The sequence below is a fragment of the Chelonoidis abingdonii genome, chromosome 1, assembly GCF_003597395.2.
Source record: "Chelonoidis abingdonii isolate Lonesome George chromosome 1, CheloAbing_2.0, whole genome shotgun sequence".
NCBI lineage: Eukaryota > Metazoa > Chordata > Testudines > Testudinidae > Chelonoidis > Chelonoidis abingdonii.
The window spans coordinates 353,338,866-353,353,594 of NC_133769.1; the positions used below are offsets into that span (position 1 = coordinate 353,338,866).

The following is a 14,729-nucleotide window of genomic DNA, read 5'->3' on the forward strand; positions in this document are numbered from 1 at the left end:
CTTCTTGTTTACAATGTCAGCTGAAAGTGAGAACAGGTGTTTGCATAACACTGTTGCAGCTGGCATCACAAGATATTTACCTTCCAGATAGCATAAAGATTCATATGTCCCTTCATCCTTCAACCAACATTCCAGAGCACATGTGTCCATGCTGATGAAGGGGTTCTGCTTGATAATGATCCAAAGCAGTGAGGGCCAGCGCGTGTTCATTTTTATCATCTGAGTCAGATGCCACTAGCAGAAGGTTGATTTTCTTTTTTGGTGGTTTGGGTTCTGTAGTTTCCGCATCAGAGTTTGCTCTTTTAAGACTTCTGGAAGCATGCTCCACACCTCGTCCCTCTCAGATTTTGGAAGGCATTTCAGATTCTTAAGTCTTGAGTCGAGTGCTGTAGCTATCTTTAGAAATTTCACATCATTATCTTCTTTGCATTTTGTCAAATTTGCAGTGAAAGTGTTAGAATGAACATGTGCTGGGTCATCATCTGAGACTGCTATAACATGAAATATATTGCAGAATGCAGGTAAAACAGAAGAGTCATGCAATTCTCCCCCAAGGAGTTGAGTCACAAATTTAATTAATGCATTATTTTCTGGAACGATGGCTGAAGCATGAAGAGGCACATGAATCTTTAGTGCATCTGTCATATAAATATCTTGCGATGCCAGCTACAACAGTGCCATGCAAATGCCTGTTCTTACTTTCAGGTGACATTATAATTAAGAAGTGAGCAGCATTATCTCCTGTAAATGTAAACAAACTTGTTTCTCTTAATGATTGGCTGAACAAGAAGTAGGACTGAATGGACTTGTAGGCGCTTATGTAACAAAAAAACTCTACATTTGCAAGTTGCACTTTCATGATGAAGAGACAGTACTTGTAGGAGGTGAATTGAAAAAAACATTTCTTTTGTTTATCATTTTTACAGTGCAAATATTTGTAATAAAAATAATATAAAGTGAACACTGTACACTTTGTATTCTGTGTTGTAATTGAAATTGATATATTTGAAAAGGTAGAAAAACATCCAAAAATATTTAATACATTTCATTTGGTATTCTATTTGACAGTGCGATTAATCACGATTAATTTTTTTGAGTTAATCGTGTGAGTTAACTGCGATTAATTGACAGCCCTACCACAGGAACAACTAAAATAGTCTCTTTTCTCCCTAAGTGGCTGCTTCATAGCTAAATTTTGTCAGGTGTTTCTATAGTGTAATTCAGTCATGATCATATTTATCGTTAACATGAAAATTGAAGAGGTGGAGAACATACAGGAGGATAGAACCACATTGCAAAATGACCTACAGAAAATGGAGTAGTAGGGGATGCTGGCAATGTAGGGAGAACTGGTGCTAATAAATGTAAAATCAAACATTCAAAGAGAAGAAATAAACAGCAAAGATCTACCTTTGGAAGGACATAATGAAGCACTTGAATCCACAGTGTTAAAATAAGTGTGCTTTCATCTTGTCTCTTAAATATTGTTCCCCAGTATTGCTTGTATGCTTAATGCATCTGAACAGGATAGTTGCTGGAGGGCACTTTTGGAATAGGGATTGAGAGGTTGCATGGAGAGGTGGTTTGTGATTTACAGCTTGAAAAAAAAAATTAGAACCACTGAATCAGTCAGCTTACCTACCAGTGCAGCACTGGCTTTGTCTAACTTACTGTTCATGCATGTGGAACAAATGGTGACCTCATACATACAGACACAGTGGTCATCGGGAAGGATCAAACAGGGACCTTGAGCCCCAGAAGCACAAGTCTATTCTGCTGCAAGCTAAAGGAGGATGATGGAGGCATGAGCACGCAGTAAGCTTGTGTATTGTACAAGCAAAGTCCACACTTTTGCATGCACACAGTGATTAATTTTACACGTGGAGACGATGGTTTATATCCAGGATTTGCACAAATTGGAGCATAGATGAAATCTGTGGATCACTTTACTCATGTAAGTAGTCTTACTGAGTTCCCTTGCTCCACTTTTCATGTAATACCTTGTAAATGGGATCGTGAGCCCAATGGGACTACTCTCAGGAATAGAGTTGTTCACATGTGTGTTTGCAGATCAGGCCGTTAGAGATATGTTTGAAATGTATCCTGGTAACCAGTTTTTGACACTGGAGTGAATTTTTACAGCCAAGTCATTAAGTAATTTTTAAAAATGGAAGCAATTCACACAACGTTCCTGTAATAGATCGAATGCAACAGATAGAGGAGCACAAAGGAAATCAAATGAAGGTGTTGTAAATGTGGGTGTCAGATCCCTCCCTGTTTTTGAGTTATTTGGATTCCCATTTACCCTGCCCTGCCCAGATTACAAACAGGGCTTTGGTTAGACCATATAATGAGTTAATTGGCCCTTCAGTGGTATGCGGGCCAGGTGATGCAAGAAATGTTCAGTGATTCTTTTAGCAAGTTTTTTAATAAAACTGTTGACTAATGGAATAAACCACAGTATGGACTAAATATAGGCTCCAATGTGTCACCTACAAAAATCCAGTTTTCTGCACAAACTGTGAAGTTGTTCAGAAGACATTAAAGTGTCTTAAGTCCTAAAAGCTCTGGAGAGTCTCCTTTTAAGATTTTATATCCTGTAAAACTTTAATAGTTTGTGGGGGGTTTTTTCTTTTGGTTGCTGACTGATTCTGACCACAGTCTGATTCACTATGGATTTTTTAAAAACTTTGGTAGCAGTGACCTCATTTTGGCAAAATAATTGTGTGTCATTTCCTGAACTTCTTGCTTCTTTAGCAATCATGAGTATATTATGGTTATAACCTTGATAATTTGTGGAAGGGAGATGACTCTTATACGTTCCTTTTTTTTCTTGAAAAAGTTTTTTTTTTTAAATTGAAAACATACTTTAGCTGAGTGAGAACGAGAGATTCTCAGCATAGCACCCATGGGGAAAGTGTGCTGTCCGATAGATTGAAAAGGTGAATTGTAATGTATGGGTGTCTAGACGTTTCCTCTTGTTGCTGTCAACGGTCCAGTTGGCTGTATTTTTTTTTCCAGTGAATAGGAGGCATTGACTTTTTCCTCTCTTCAGCCAGAGCTTTCATTTTACATATCTTTCCCCTTCTCTCTCTCTGTCTCTCTCTATAAGAAAGGGAAGACTTTAAGAGCTGACAGAGAGCTTTCTTACTCAGCATGATTCATGTCAGACACCTCAAAGGCAAGTTCTACACCAGCATCGCTGCAAGAAAGGTAGGGGCTTTGTGGCTACCCTGTTTTCTATGGGAGATTGCCGGACTGTTAGCAACTCAGAGAGGACATGAAATGAGCAGATTAAGACTCTGATGCTGACAAGGATCCACAGAAAGTTTGGGAAAGAATTTGAGAAGTTTTAAAACTGTCCTTTGGGGGTGTTCTTTTAATTAAAAGCTTTGAAGTTTTTTTCATAACTTTAAAAAAAAAAGTCCCTCTAGTTTTATGTAACGTATAAAGAGGTTTTTTTTCTGTGTGCAGTGAACTATAATTGTACCAACATTGCACCCCAGGGCATTGCGTGCCAGTGTAAATAAGCAGTTAACTTTTTTTACTAACCTGACTTTTTTTTGTTATATATCGTGAAAGTTCTTATCATCCAGCTGTTATATTCACTTCCTGAATCAGAATCCACCCTAGTAACTCTGAGCGATTGTAGATGTGACGCATGAACCAGCGTGTACACCTTAGTGTTTCAATCATGCACTTCAAGTGTTCACAGGAATCAGGCTCCTAATAAAAACCTTTACAACCAAAAGCAGTTGTTTTGGCAGAGAAATGACAGCACTTTGATAGATGGGCTCAGTAGTTGTGTATGTTGTGCTTATTCAGAGTTAGCAGGGAAGAAGAGGAGAGAGAGAGAGAGAGAGAGAGAGACTTGGAAAAGGAAATCTTATGGGTATACTGGAACAGCAGATCAGAACTGTGTAATCAGAGCCAGAGCTGAAATGTGATGCTTTTGCTCTTTTGTGCTTGTTGTGGTTCTCATATTCCCAGTTAGAATCCTGCATACTATTTAACAGAATATTTTGATCACAGATTGAACAATGCAGCAATCAAGCTTAACAAGCCACCTGGAAGTTTTGCTTGAGATGATTTCTAGTGCGTTTTCAGATCCCTGTGAGAATCATGACTGCCTTTAGCATTGTGGAGGAGGACTCCAGTTTCTTATGAGGGCCCCTATTGGAAAAGCAGGCTGTGCAGATTCAAGTCTCTGGTTCTGTTCATGCTGTTTCAAAAGCCTTTCCTCAACCTTGCTGATTTATGATTTACATACACTCCTGTGGAGACTTGCAGAATGGATTGTCTGTGCATTGTCACAACCAAGGTAGGACTGAAACATTACTGTTTTGGGTGCATATCTTTCTGCTATTATTCTGCTCCTGTAATTAAACAGAGTGAGTATGTAGTGTCTCAGGTTGCAAGATAAAATAACTAAGCCTTGCTTCAGTGGGCATTTTATTCTCTTTATCTGAGGGTTACACTGTTTGTTTCTATACCTAAATGATATGGTGGTGTTTTTTACGTGTAAAAGGAAAATGATTTGATATTTTACCTTAGACTTTGCTTGTGTCTATTAATATCTGTAGTACTGGAGCAGTTTCAAAATAGATGTTAAAATGCACATATAGTCTCAACATATCATGCCAGCTTATTCTTTAAATGTGGGAACAGGCAATCATGTTCTTTTTTAAAAATCTGAGGATTGTATTATATGTCCTAGCATTTTAGAGAAGCCAATCAGATGTAGTTTAGATAGCAACAACATTTCTGATTGGAGAGTAGCAAGTTTCTGTAGCTTATGTGGCTTTCTTGGGCAAAACATAGCTTTGATTAGTATCTCTAGGCCTTAAAAATCAAAATGCATTGGTCTGAATTCTGCTGTATTACACCAGGGTCAGAGCCATTGAATTGGCCTTCTAAACAATCCCATCCACCCCCAAAAATGTATTTAAGTGACTCCTTGCATCGTCGTGCCTCCATATGTGTCACTGGCCTGAGGATTTGAGGAGAGGGCTAAGTAAAAGGATTTTTGTGGGAACTCCCCAGACTTAGTGAACTAATTTAATATAAAATGATGGGAGGCATTTTTAGGTCACTGTTGGAGTTTTGTGGCAGAAGAAGCGGAACTGAAATACTTGGAGTGGGGTTCATGCTTGGTGCCAACATTTGTAAAGGAGAGTTGTCTGAATAAGCTGGAGTTCTGGGAATCCCCTATCTGACAGAGGGCTTGAGGTGAATTCTGGTGAATTTCAGTGTTTGCGTAGTATTTTACAGAGTTCTTTTGCTGTGTATGGTGACAAGAACATTTTGAGTATTGTGTAAATAACACTTGTTTGTATCACGGCAACACCTAAAAGTCCCAGTCACAGGTCAGGGCCCCATCGTGGTAGGTGCTGTAAAAGCCATAGACCAAAGAGATGGGTCCTTGATCTGAAGAGCATGTAGTCTAAGTATAAGAGAGACAGCAAGTGGATGCAGCCAAGAGACGTGCAAGCACAAGGTAACAATGACACAATACTGGCCAGCATGATGAGCAATGGTCTCAATACACCAGCAGTCTAGCGATAACAATATGCCTAAGAACAGCAGTTTACTAATGATCATCTCTGTCACCCTTGTGCGGAAGGTAAGTATTGTTCTCCGTCTCTTGCAGGTGGGGAAACTAAGGCAGAAAGATTAAGTGACTTTGAGTTCGGCCACAGAGGTAATTGGACACAGTGCTGGAATTAGAAAACAAGAGTCCTTTGCCTTCAGACCATGCCCAGATTCATGCTATCTGCTCCTTCTTGTGGCCAGAGGTCACACATTCAGCTCAGCTAATGAGACAGTTTAGCTGCATTTAGCAGATGAGATGGTGCTGGTGCCAACTCTCGTGTCACTGGCAGGAGTCTGGGTAGGACTGTCCTACAGTCACATAATAGAGGGACCTCTAGCTATTGATTTCATTGAACTCAAAGGCCAGCACTGGGCAAGAGTCAGGGGTCTCAGAATAACTCCAGGTCTTTATAAAATATTCAGTGCGCACTTTCAGCCCTAATGTTCAGTTTACATTTTTGAGGCTGCCTTTGCAAGGAAAACGGTTAGATGCTTCTCTGAGAGCTTGGATTAGCCCTGACATTTCTAGGTCTCCAGGTGGGGACTTGCAGCTGTAGGCTTTGACAGCCCCTAAGGTTAGTGCTGACACATGTGATAAATAACTGTGCTGACTGCAGTAGAGCTAGTCTGCATTCGGTGTAACTGAGAGCGGAACCTGGCCTTCCTTTTAGTAACAACAACAACAACAAGCTGCCTTTGACATAATTGCTCTACGAACGGATGATGAACATGTGAACTGAGTCAACCCTGCATTCCATGGAGCCCAGTGGAGAGTAACATATGTGGGGTCACACCATTTCACTTCCTCAGTTATAAGCAGGTTCTCCACTTCCACATATCTATGATACCGTTCCTCCCATCAGATCTGCGTCCTGTACCTCTTACCTCACTGACTACACTGGTAGATACGTGAACCAGTGCTCAAGGTGAAGTGAGCAGGGGAAGACAGATAGGATAGTCAATCTCTGCAGCAAGTCACTGATGGTAGAGTTGTATGGAACCATGGAGAACAATTGAGTATCAGTCCAAAGTGCATGTCTGCACCCTTTGGAACTCTGTATTACCCTATAAAAGTGGGCAGTGAGTGACTCCTGCAGCAATTAAAAGCTTCAAAGTATTAAAAAAGTTGCAATAACTTGTAATACATATTTTATAGATGTTTCCCCTGTGTTTTTTCTGCACAGTATTAAAATAGCTATGTTGATGGTTTTATGCAATACTGGCCCAAATTCTGGTAATGTTCACATCAGTGTGTATCTGAAATAACTCTACTGAAGTCAGTAACTTCAGGACTCATGAGAGCAGAATTTGGCTCAGTGCATTTGATATTTGATAAAATTGTTGCACACACATTATATCCGCAAATCTTGCATTTATGTCTCAAAATGGTCATTTTTAGCCTAAAATCAGGTAATTGCACATATTTAGGCATCCATTAACTTGATTTGTGCATGTAACTGTAATGGCCACCTTCAGAGATGTGGATCTTAATATGAAGCGATAGTAAATGTTTAGTTGTTTTTCCTCAGGTTTTGAAAATAATACAAAGGGAACATAAATTTACTTAAGGTGCAGACAGTCAGTGCTAGTAAAAAGTCAACACATGGTAGTTAAATTTAGTGTGGTATTTGCAGCATTTCCAGTTTATAAAAAATAATGTACAGAGAGCGGTCAAGTCAATAGTTGTGCAATAAATAGGCTTTTTAAACTGCTGTGTAATATACATGAAGGTATTATTTAGATCCCTATAAATGCAACAGCCCAATGGATCAAACTTATTAAGGACTTGCCCCAAATCTTGATTTCTATTTAAACAGGTTTTTTTCCAGCAAAAATGTAACTCCCCTAATCAATACATTGAATGTTCTCAATACTACAAAATGTGCCTGCCTGATTTTATTTTGTTGCTGTCACCATGTACTTACTGAACACATGAGCCAGACATGCTGAATCCGGGCTTTTTTATGGGCTTCTTGTTTGTTTGAATTGATCATGTCCTTAATTTAGCTTCTTTTCTGCTGATACATAAGCCACATGGATTTATGGTATTATTTTGTCAATAGAATTCAGTAAAAAATAACAGGAGTTCAGGTTCTCAAGCCCATCTAGCCCTCTAGGCTTGAAAGCCCAACCCCTATCCCAACCCGCAGTGTCCACACTGCTATTTTTAGTGCACTAGCTCAAGTTCAGCTAGTATAAGTCTGTCTACCCCAGACTTGCTCCCAGCTGCAGTGTAGACATACCTTTGGGGGTTTCACTGAGCTGTTCCGCCCCAGCGGGAGCATCAAGAAAGTTCACAGAGAGCACAGGAACAGGCCCACTCTGCCACCTCTTAGGAAAATTCAGCATGCACTCCTCTCCACTTCCTACTAGCCTTTGGGAGACAGTTTGTGCAGTAGCAGCTGCATTAGTGTCTGCTCAATGCACTGAGAGCAAGAGGCAGGAAGGTTCCACCTTTTGCCCTCTCTCTCTTGTGAGCCAGACAAGGGGCTACGGACAGGCCAGGCCAGATTATATCATATAGCTTGGCTTTTTCACAGCTAGGAAAGTAAAATTTGGGTTTAAAATAGTGAATGTTCTGTTAATACTACACCTGCACTGAGGTCTGACTATCAATTGCAACTGGAATACTGTGTTAATCCTGGAATGCAGAACACGTGGGCTGCACATTCATGTAAATACATGTTTACCTCAGAAATCGGATTCACCTGTCACGGCAGAGCAGTTTAAATCAGTAAGGGGTTCGTTTAACATCCTCGATGTTAGGGGGAAAATGATCCTGGGTCTTTGGTGATCTATGTGCAGTGAGTGTGAAGGTCTCAGTCCATTTCCAAATGGACAGATGTGCACATCACAAAAACCGCTATCACACAACTTTGTTGACAGTCCCAGCAGTGAGCCTGAGGGTCCAGTCAGTCCTGAATATTTCCTGAGCATGGCTATGTGGAAAATCTTGTATTGCTCCAGTCCAGTTCTGTAAATTAATAAGACTCCTCTCTCTAAGGCTGTCAGTCTAGCACCTTTTACAAGGGCTTAATTCATTCAAATGTTCACAAGGAAGAAGTGGGGAAAGAACAGTATCTCTTAATGTTGCCAGGAGCATGGTCATATGCTTATTTACTGAGATAATCAGTACCAAATGTTTATCACATGAAATCCAGCCTTGCAGAATCCGACTGGCCAAGAACTACCTTTCTCTCTTTTATTGTATTAGCTCCTGGTGATCTGGCAATATATTTATATTCTAACAGGCAGCACCAATACATATAATGAGGGCAAACCTCTGCCTTGCCTTGAGCAGGTGGTGTCAGAGTTTCCAGAGAGGAAGACAGTGCAGGGTGCCTCTTCCACACTCAACACACTGACACAGGAACCAGGCAGCATGATGCGGTGCTGGTCTCTTGAGTGCCTTCCCGAGGCTTGGCTTGTAGGTTGGATGCTCCATGGCTTCACAGGGGCATAACCAGTCGTTTTGGGGGTCTGATCAGGCCTTTCCCACCCCCAGCGCTCATACAAGTGCTCTGCAGTAGGTGCTGGAGCGAGCAAATACAGTTCCGTTCTAACGCAGAAATGAGGAGCGCTACAAAGCTCACTGGTCCCAGGCACTCCATTCTTCAGCAATAGCTCTCCTTTCCCAACTAGCGCCGCTCAGAGAGGGACAGCCAGAGTTTAGAACTCAGCTTTCTATCGGCATCATTGTAAGGGTGAGCAATAGATTCTGTGCCTGGGGTAGTACGTTTTCATGTTGCCAACACGTATCAATCATACTATTACTATATGTTGTTTCTATTGTGCTATATTTGGCAATGTACAAGCATGTAAGGCTGGATTCTTTACCCGCTGTCAGTTTGCAGGGGATTTCCCTGATGCAGGAGAATCTTTGAGTGCCATAAAGGCAGCACATTTGGATCCCATTTCTGACCCACCCAGCCGAGGTGTTCTGGGAGCATGAAAGGGAACATGATGGGGTCATGGTTGGTGTGCATCATGCTCTGACAATCCTCTGACATCAGAGTGGCCACAGGGGACCATTTCAGCTGGCGTAACATAAAGCAACCGCTTAGGCCGCTCTAAATTATAACGGGCTGGATGGGCTCCTGACTGCCGTCAAGAGAGAAGAGAGGTGGGCTAGAGACATCTCTCACCCCCTCTTTGAGTCATCTGTCAGAGCTGAATATCTGGTCCATAAAATACAGGCCAGATTCTGATCATACATCAGTGAATGATTAGTGAAAAGAGCCAGCCCTGCAGTTATTAACATGGTATAGTTACTCCATTCAAGAGAATGGGTCTGATTTTTCTCTTCCTTACACTGGTGTAAATCTGGAGTAACTCCATACAGAGATGTAAAGCTGGTGTAAGTCCAAGAGAGTTTAACCCATTCTCTTAAATGAGACTTTCTGAAGTGCCACCTACATGCCTGTGAGTATTGTCTTAATTTTGTATTTGATCCTGCAATGACAAGAGAAGGTAAAATCACATAGAATAATTAATATATACATGTGAGTAATCCCACTGGGTCTCATAAAAATAAAGTTGATGTAAATAGGCATAACCTTTCAGAACTCAGTTTAGCTATGATCACTTACATGAGCTGAGGATCTGGCTCATTATTACTAATGATTTATAAATAGCCCTAAATTTAGCTGGGTATCAAACAAATAATAACCATAGTTCTACTTACTCATGGGGAGAATTCATAACAGTGTTAACTTCCTCAGTTTCTCTTTGCAGGATTTCAGGTGAACGTTCTGTTGGATTGCACATGAATGTTCACCCTATACTTTCACAACTGAGCTTCTGGGATAAATAAATGTACATTCTCAGTTATAAACCAGAACATGGTTTGCTGAGGATTTTTGTGCCAAACTTCAAGACTGTGAAAAAACCGCAAACAAAGCAAATTTCATGGTTTTTGTTCAGTTTCTCAAATATTCAAATTTAGATAAAATTGAAGTATTTTTCTAAAGCCATTATTAGGTTCTGATGAGCATTTCAAACTGGGTTGTTTTCCTGCCAGATCTTAAAAATTTAATAGTGCTGATCCCATGCAATTTACATGTAATTTACTAAATTCTAAACTGAAGTGGTATTTGAGGGCAGCTTTTAACTACTATTGGGTGACTGTTGGCTGCTCTATGCAATCTTAGAAAAGAAGGAAAACCCTTCTCATTGATTACCATTTATCTTAGCTAGAGAATATATTCATAGATGTGAGACAGATGGGGTGTATAATTGAGTATTTATTTCAGATCTTTATTTACCAGTGTTAAGTTTTGGTAGAATTATACCAGTTGTTGTTAGTCTTTAGCGCTTGAATTCTGAACATTACAAATGTAAACTGATGAAGCACATATTGTGTTTTCTAGAAAAAAATAACCTTTCTTTTGGGAACTTAAAGAAAATTACACAGAGCAAACCAATGTGCATTGTATATGTCTTGTAATTATATCTTGTCAAAAGCTCAACTTTTTATCTTCTATTCTTTAGAAATATGGTAATTGTCCCTTTTCCCTTGTAGTTAATTATAAATTTCAGGAAGAATTAAGTCTGTTAAATCTATTCATTTTTTTTCTTGGTCTCTATGGTAGCAGCAAGAATAGAAGTGAGTTACTTTGATCTCAATTTCTGAGTGGCATTTTATTTCTTCCAAGCATTGACCTTGTTTAGTGTAACTGAAATTTTGACTATATGTCATTAGCTTATAATTTGCTGATCCCAGGGAGATCTCTTTACCAGACCAATTTTAACTATGGAAGAGAGAGGTGATTTGTTTTATAAATCTATCAACGGCTCCTTCAATCAAGGAAGAAAATGTTCAATTAACTGCTTAGGTGGTTGCAGTTAGGGTTTAATACTACCCAACGTTGGAAAGCTGCACATATAAACACAACGTAAAAAGTGATGAGCAGAACAGGGAATGCCGGGGAACTTGCTCCTGCATTAATGAGTCTTGCTATGTGATTGCTAAGTTATCTGTGCCTAGAAGATGTCCAGTTGCACGTAATTTGAGGTGCATTACTGGATGCAGTTGATAGGATGATAGCTCCTTGCAGCAAGTGATGCTGTGTTGTGCTGTGGATTTCAAGCAGCCAGCACTGGTTAAGTTTTTCACCATCCTGTAAAGCCGTTTTGGGTGGTCAGTACAGGAATGGAGGAGAAGGGTGTCTTGGCTGCCAGCACAGCCTAAGCATAAGCTTGAAGAAATTCTTTGTATTTTAATTTGTTTGCCTCTGGCATGCAAGTTTCCTTCCATCTCTCTCCATCTGCCACAGAGCTTCTGAGAACCATGGTCAAGGAGAAGGAAGTGGGTATTTATGGGTGAGTCGTTATGTCAATAGTTCTGGCAAGTGTGTGTTCATAACTTGCCAGGTCTGAGACTCTTCATTTGTCAGAAGGCTATTTTGGAACTATCCTCTTTCTTCGCCAAGAAGATCAGTATCTAGGAAGACTTCTTGTCACAGTGTGTTGTGACAGACCCAGACCAGTGGGGTACAGGAGTCTGGTAGAGGGCAAATATACTGCTCACTGGATGAGTAGTTTTCTATTCCCTGAGTGACCAGAGCAGGGCTGCACTAGAGTAATCAGGAACCTGCTAGAACCAATTAAGGCAGACAGGCTGATTAGATCACCTGCAGCCAATCAAGGCCAGCTAATCAGGGCACCTGAGTTTAAAAAGGAGCTCACTCCAGTCAGATGAGGAGGAGCCAGAGGAGAGGAAGTGCATGTGAGGAGCTGGGAGCAAGAGGCACAAGGAGCTGAGAGTGAGAGGCTGTGCTGCTGGACGACTAAGGAGTACAAGCGTTATCAGACACCAGGAGGAAGGTCCTGTGGTGAGGATAAAGAAGGTGTTTGGAGGAGGCCATGGGGAAGTAGCCCAGGGAGTTGTAGTTGTCATACAGCTGTTACATGAGGTACTATAGACAGCTGCAATCCACAGGGCCCTGGGCTGGAACCCGGAGTAGAGGGCGGGCCCGGATTTCCCCCAAACCTCCCAACTCCTGATCAGATACAGGAGGAGCTGATCCAGACTGTGGGGAAGATCACTGAGGTGAGCAAATCTGCTAATAAGCGCAGGACCCACCAAGGTAGAGGAGGAACTTTGTCACAGTGTGAAATTGGACACCATGCACTAACCTCAAACCATACCATTATACCTGAATTCAGTCTGTCCATGTTTCAGGAAGCCTTGGCCCTCCTGATAGAAACGTGACCCACCACTTGCAAAAAAGAGTCTTGTCCTTTGATGAACAACTGTGACCCGTTTTGACTGAGATTTCCTTTTCCAAACCAGATGTTGGGATTCTACCTCTCCCACCTTAACACGTGCTACTGAATAAACCAGCCAGCCCTGAATAAACCTTCTATAGATACAACAGACCTGTGCAACTACTGTCTGGTGTCAAACCTTCTCTTTGTTTCACAGTTACTTTGCTTAGAATCAGAAAACTGGCTCAAAACACATCTGTCCACAGTCACTATTCTAGGGTCTTCCCAATTGCCTTTCAGGACAGGATTTGGTACTGGGCATGGGGCAGATGGACAATCTCTTGCAGTCCTGGCATAAGAGGCAGGAATCCATACTCCCCCTCTTTGACCCTTCCACGGCATTAGATATGGCTGATCACAGCATCCTGGTATCATGCCTGTGGAAGGTGAAAAGGGAAACCCACTAAAATGGTGTCAATCCTTCCACACAGTGTGTATTAGCATGAAAATGCATCTCTGCCACCAGAATATGCAGCTATGGAATTCCACAGGTTCTAATCACTCCATTGTCCTACTAGGAGAATTAGTGAGACTTCATGGGGTCAGGTGCCATTCATATGCCAATGGTATATAACTTTATCTGTCATTGACCACAGGTGCTAACACCACTAAAACCTAGGTATGGCAGTATCTGGCCGAGACCAGTGTATGGATGAGAAGTTTGTTAAAGCTAAATACAATCAACATGGAATTAATGCATGACTTAGCCGAAGAGCTCACTACCGTGATGCGGTCTCCTCTAGTTAATGATCTCTGCTCATGAATTGTCAAGGCAGTCTGCAGTTCAGGGCTCCTAACAGTCTCCTCATTGATTTGGGACTTGAATGCACAGTACCTTCAGGAAAGGCATTCTACTGCCTCCGACTGGCTAGGAATTTAGTGTTCCATTCTTGTTGATTACATCCTTGCCTTGATCATGCATAGTGTTCATTGCTTTCTGACTAGATTATTCCAAAGCAGTTTGCCTGAGCTTGAAAGTATCAGACCTAGAAAAACTGCAACTGGTGCAAAATGCAGCAGTGAGAGCAGATAACTCCTTATGTGCTCCACTGGATTCTTGTACAACATTAAGACAAGCTTAAGATGCCATTCCATATTTGTAAGGCTCTAAATAGATGGGGACCAGGTCACCTAAAGGACTCGTCTCCTTCTGGGACCACAACCACCCTTAAAAACTGTCTATCTCAAGAATGAAGCTCATGTGTGCAGGAGACAGGACTTCCTTCCTTGGAGGCCGGCCAAAGATTTATGAACTTCACGCCTGCACAAACTAAGGAGAAACACAAACCTTGCCACTTTCCATTCCAAATAGAAAGATCACTTATTTGAAATTGCTTTCCCATGTAGCAACATACAGCATATGAGTTTAATCTATATTAAAATTAATAATTAATATAGAAACTAAACACACACAACTTTGTTCCCTCGGGCTAGGTGGAACAGAGAGAATTTAACATGGTGGGTTTTCATCACCTTGTATATGTTTATCTTTGAAAAGGGGTCGGAGTTCACCTGATCCTGAAGTCCCTATGTTAGCAAACTCCCACTGGCTTCTGTGGAAGTGCAAGTAACATCTGCTGTGGTTAAGACTGCAGAAAAATTTCCATGATTTCCCTGCACTTGCTGATGCAAACCACTTTCTGAAACATTTGCCTTTGGGGCTGAAATTTTTCTTAGTAGGACTCTGCCCAACAGATATTTTTAAGTCTTGAACTTCTAAAAACAAGGTTTTATAATAGAAGCTGTTTTGGAACTTTACACCATGCAGCTGTTTTAGTTAAGAGTGTATAAAATAAAATACAATATTGTAAAGGAGTCTGGTGATTTTTTTTCTTTTTTTAATGAAGGTACAGAAATAGCAGAACTTT

At 40.9% G+C, this 14,729-nt stretch overlaps 1 protein-coding gene across 7 annotated transcripts in view; it reads left to right on the plus strand.

The window, feature by feature from the left end:
- The window catches only part of DLG2 (discs large MAGUK scaffold protein 2), a 1,558,615-nt gene that overhangs the window by 256,245 nt on the left and 1,287,641 nt on the right, over positions 1-14,729 (plus strand). The window contains exon 1 of one of the 7 annotated variants that reach the window (XM_075061763.1): positions 3,978-4,321. The exons of the other annotated variants lie outside the window; for them this stretch is intronic. Coding sequence (XP_074917864.1) covers positions 4,292-4,321 — 30 coding nt within the window. The 5' untranslated portion in view covers positions 3,978-4,291. Of the gene's footprint in view, positions 1-3,977; positions 4,322-14,729 lie in introns of those variants that run through there. 7 annotated transcript variants of the gene reach the window in all.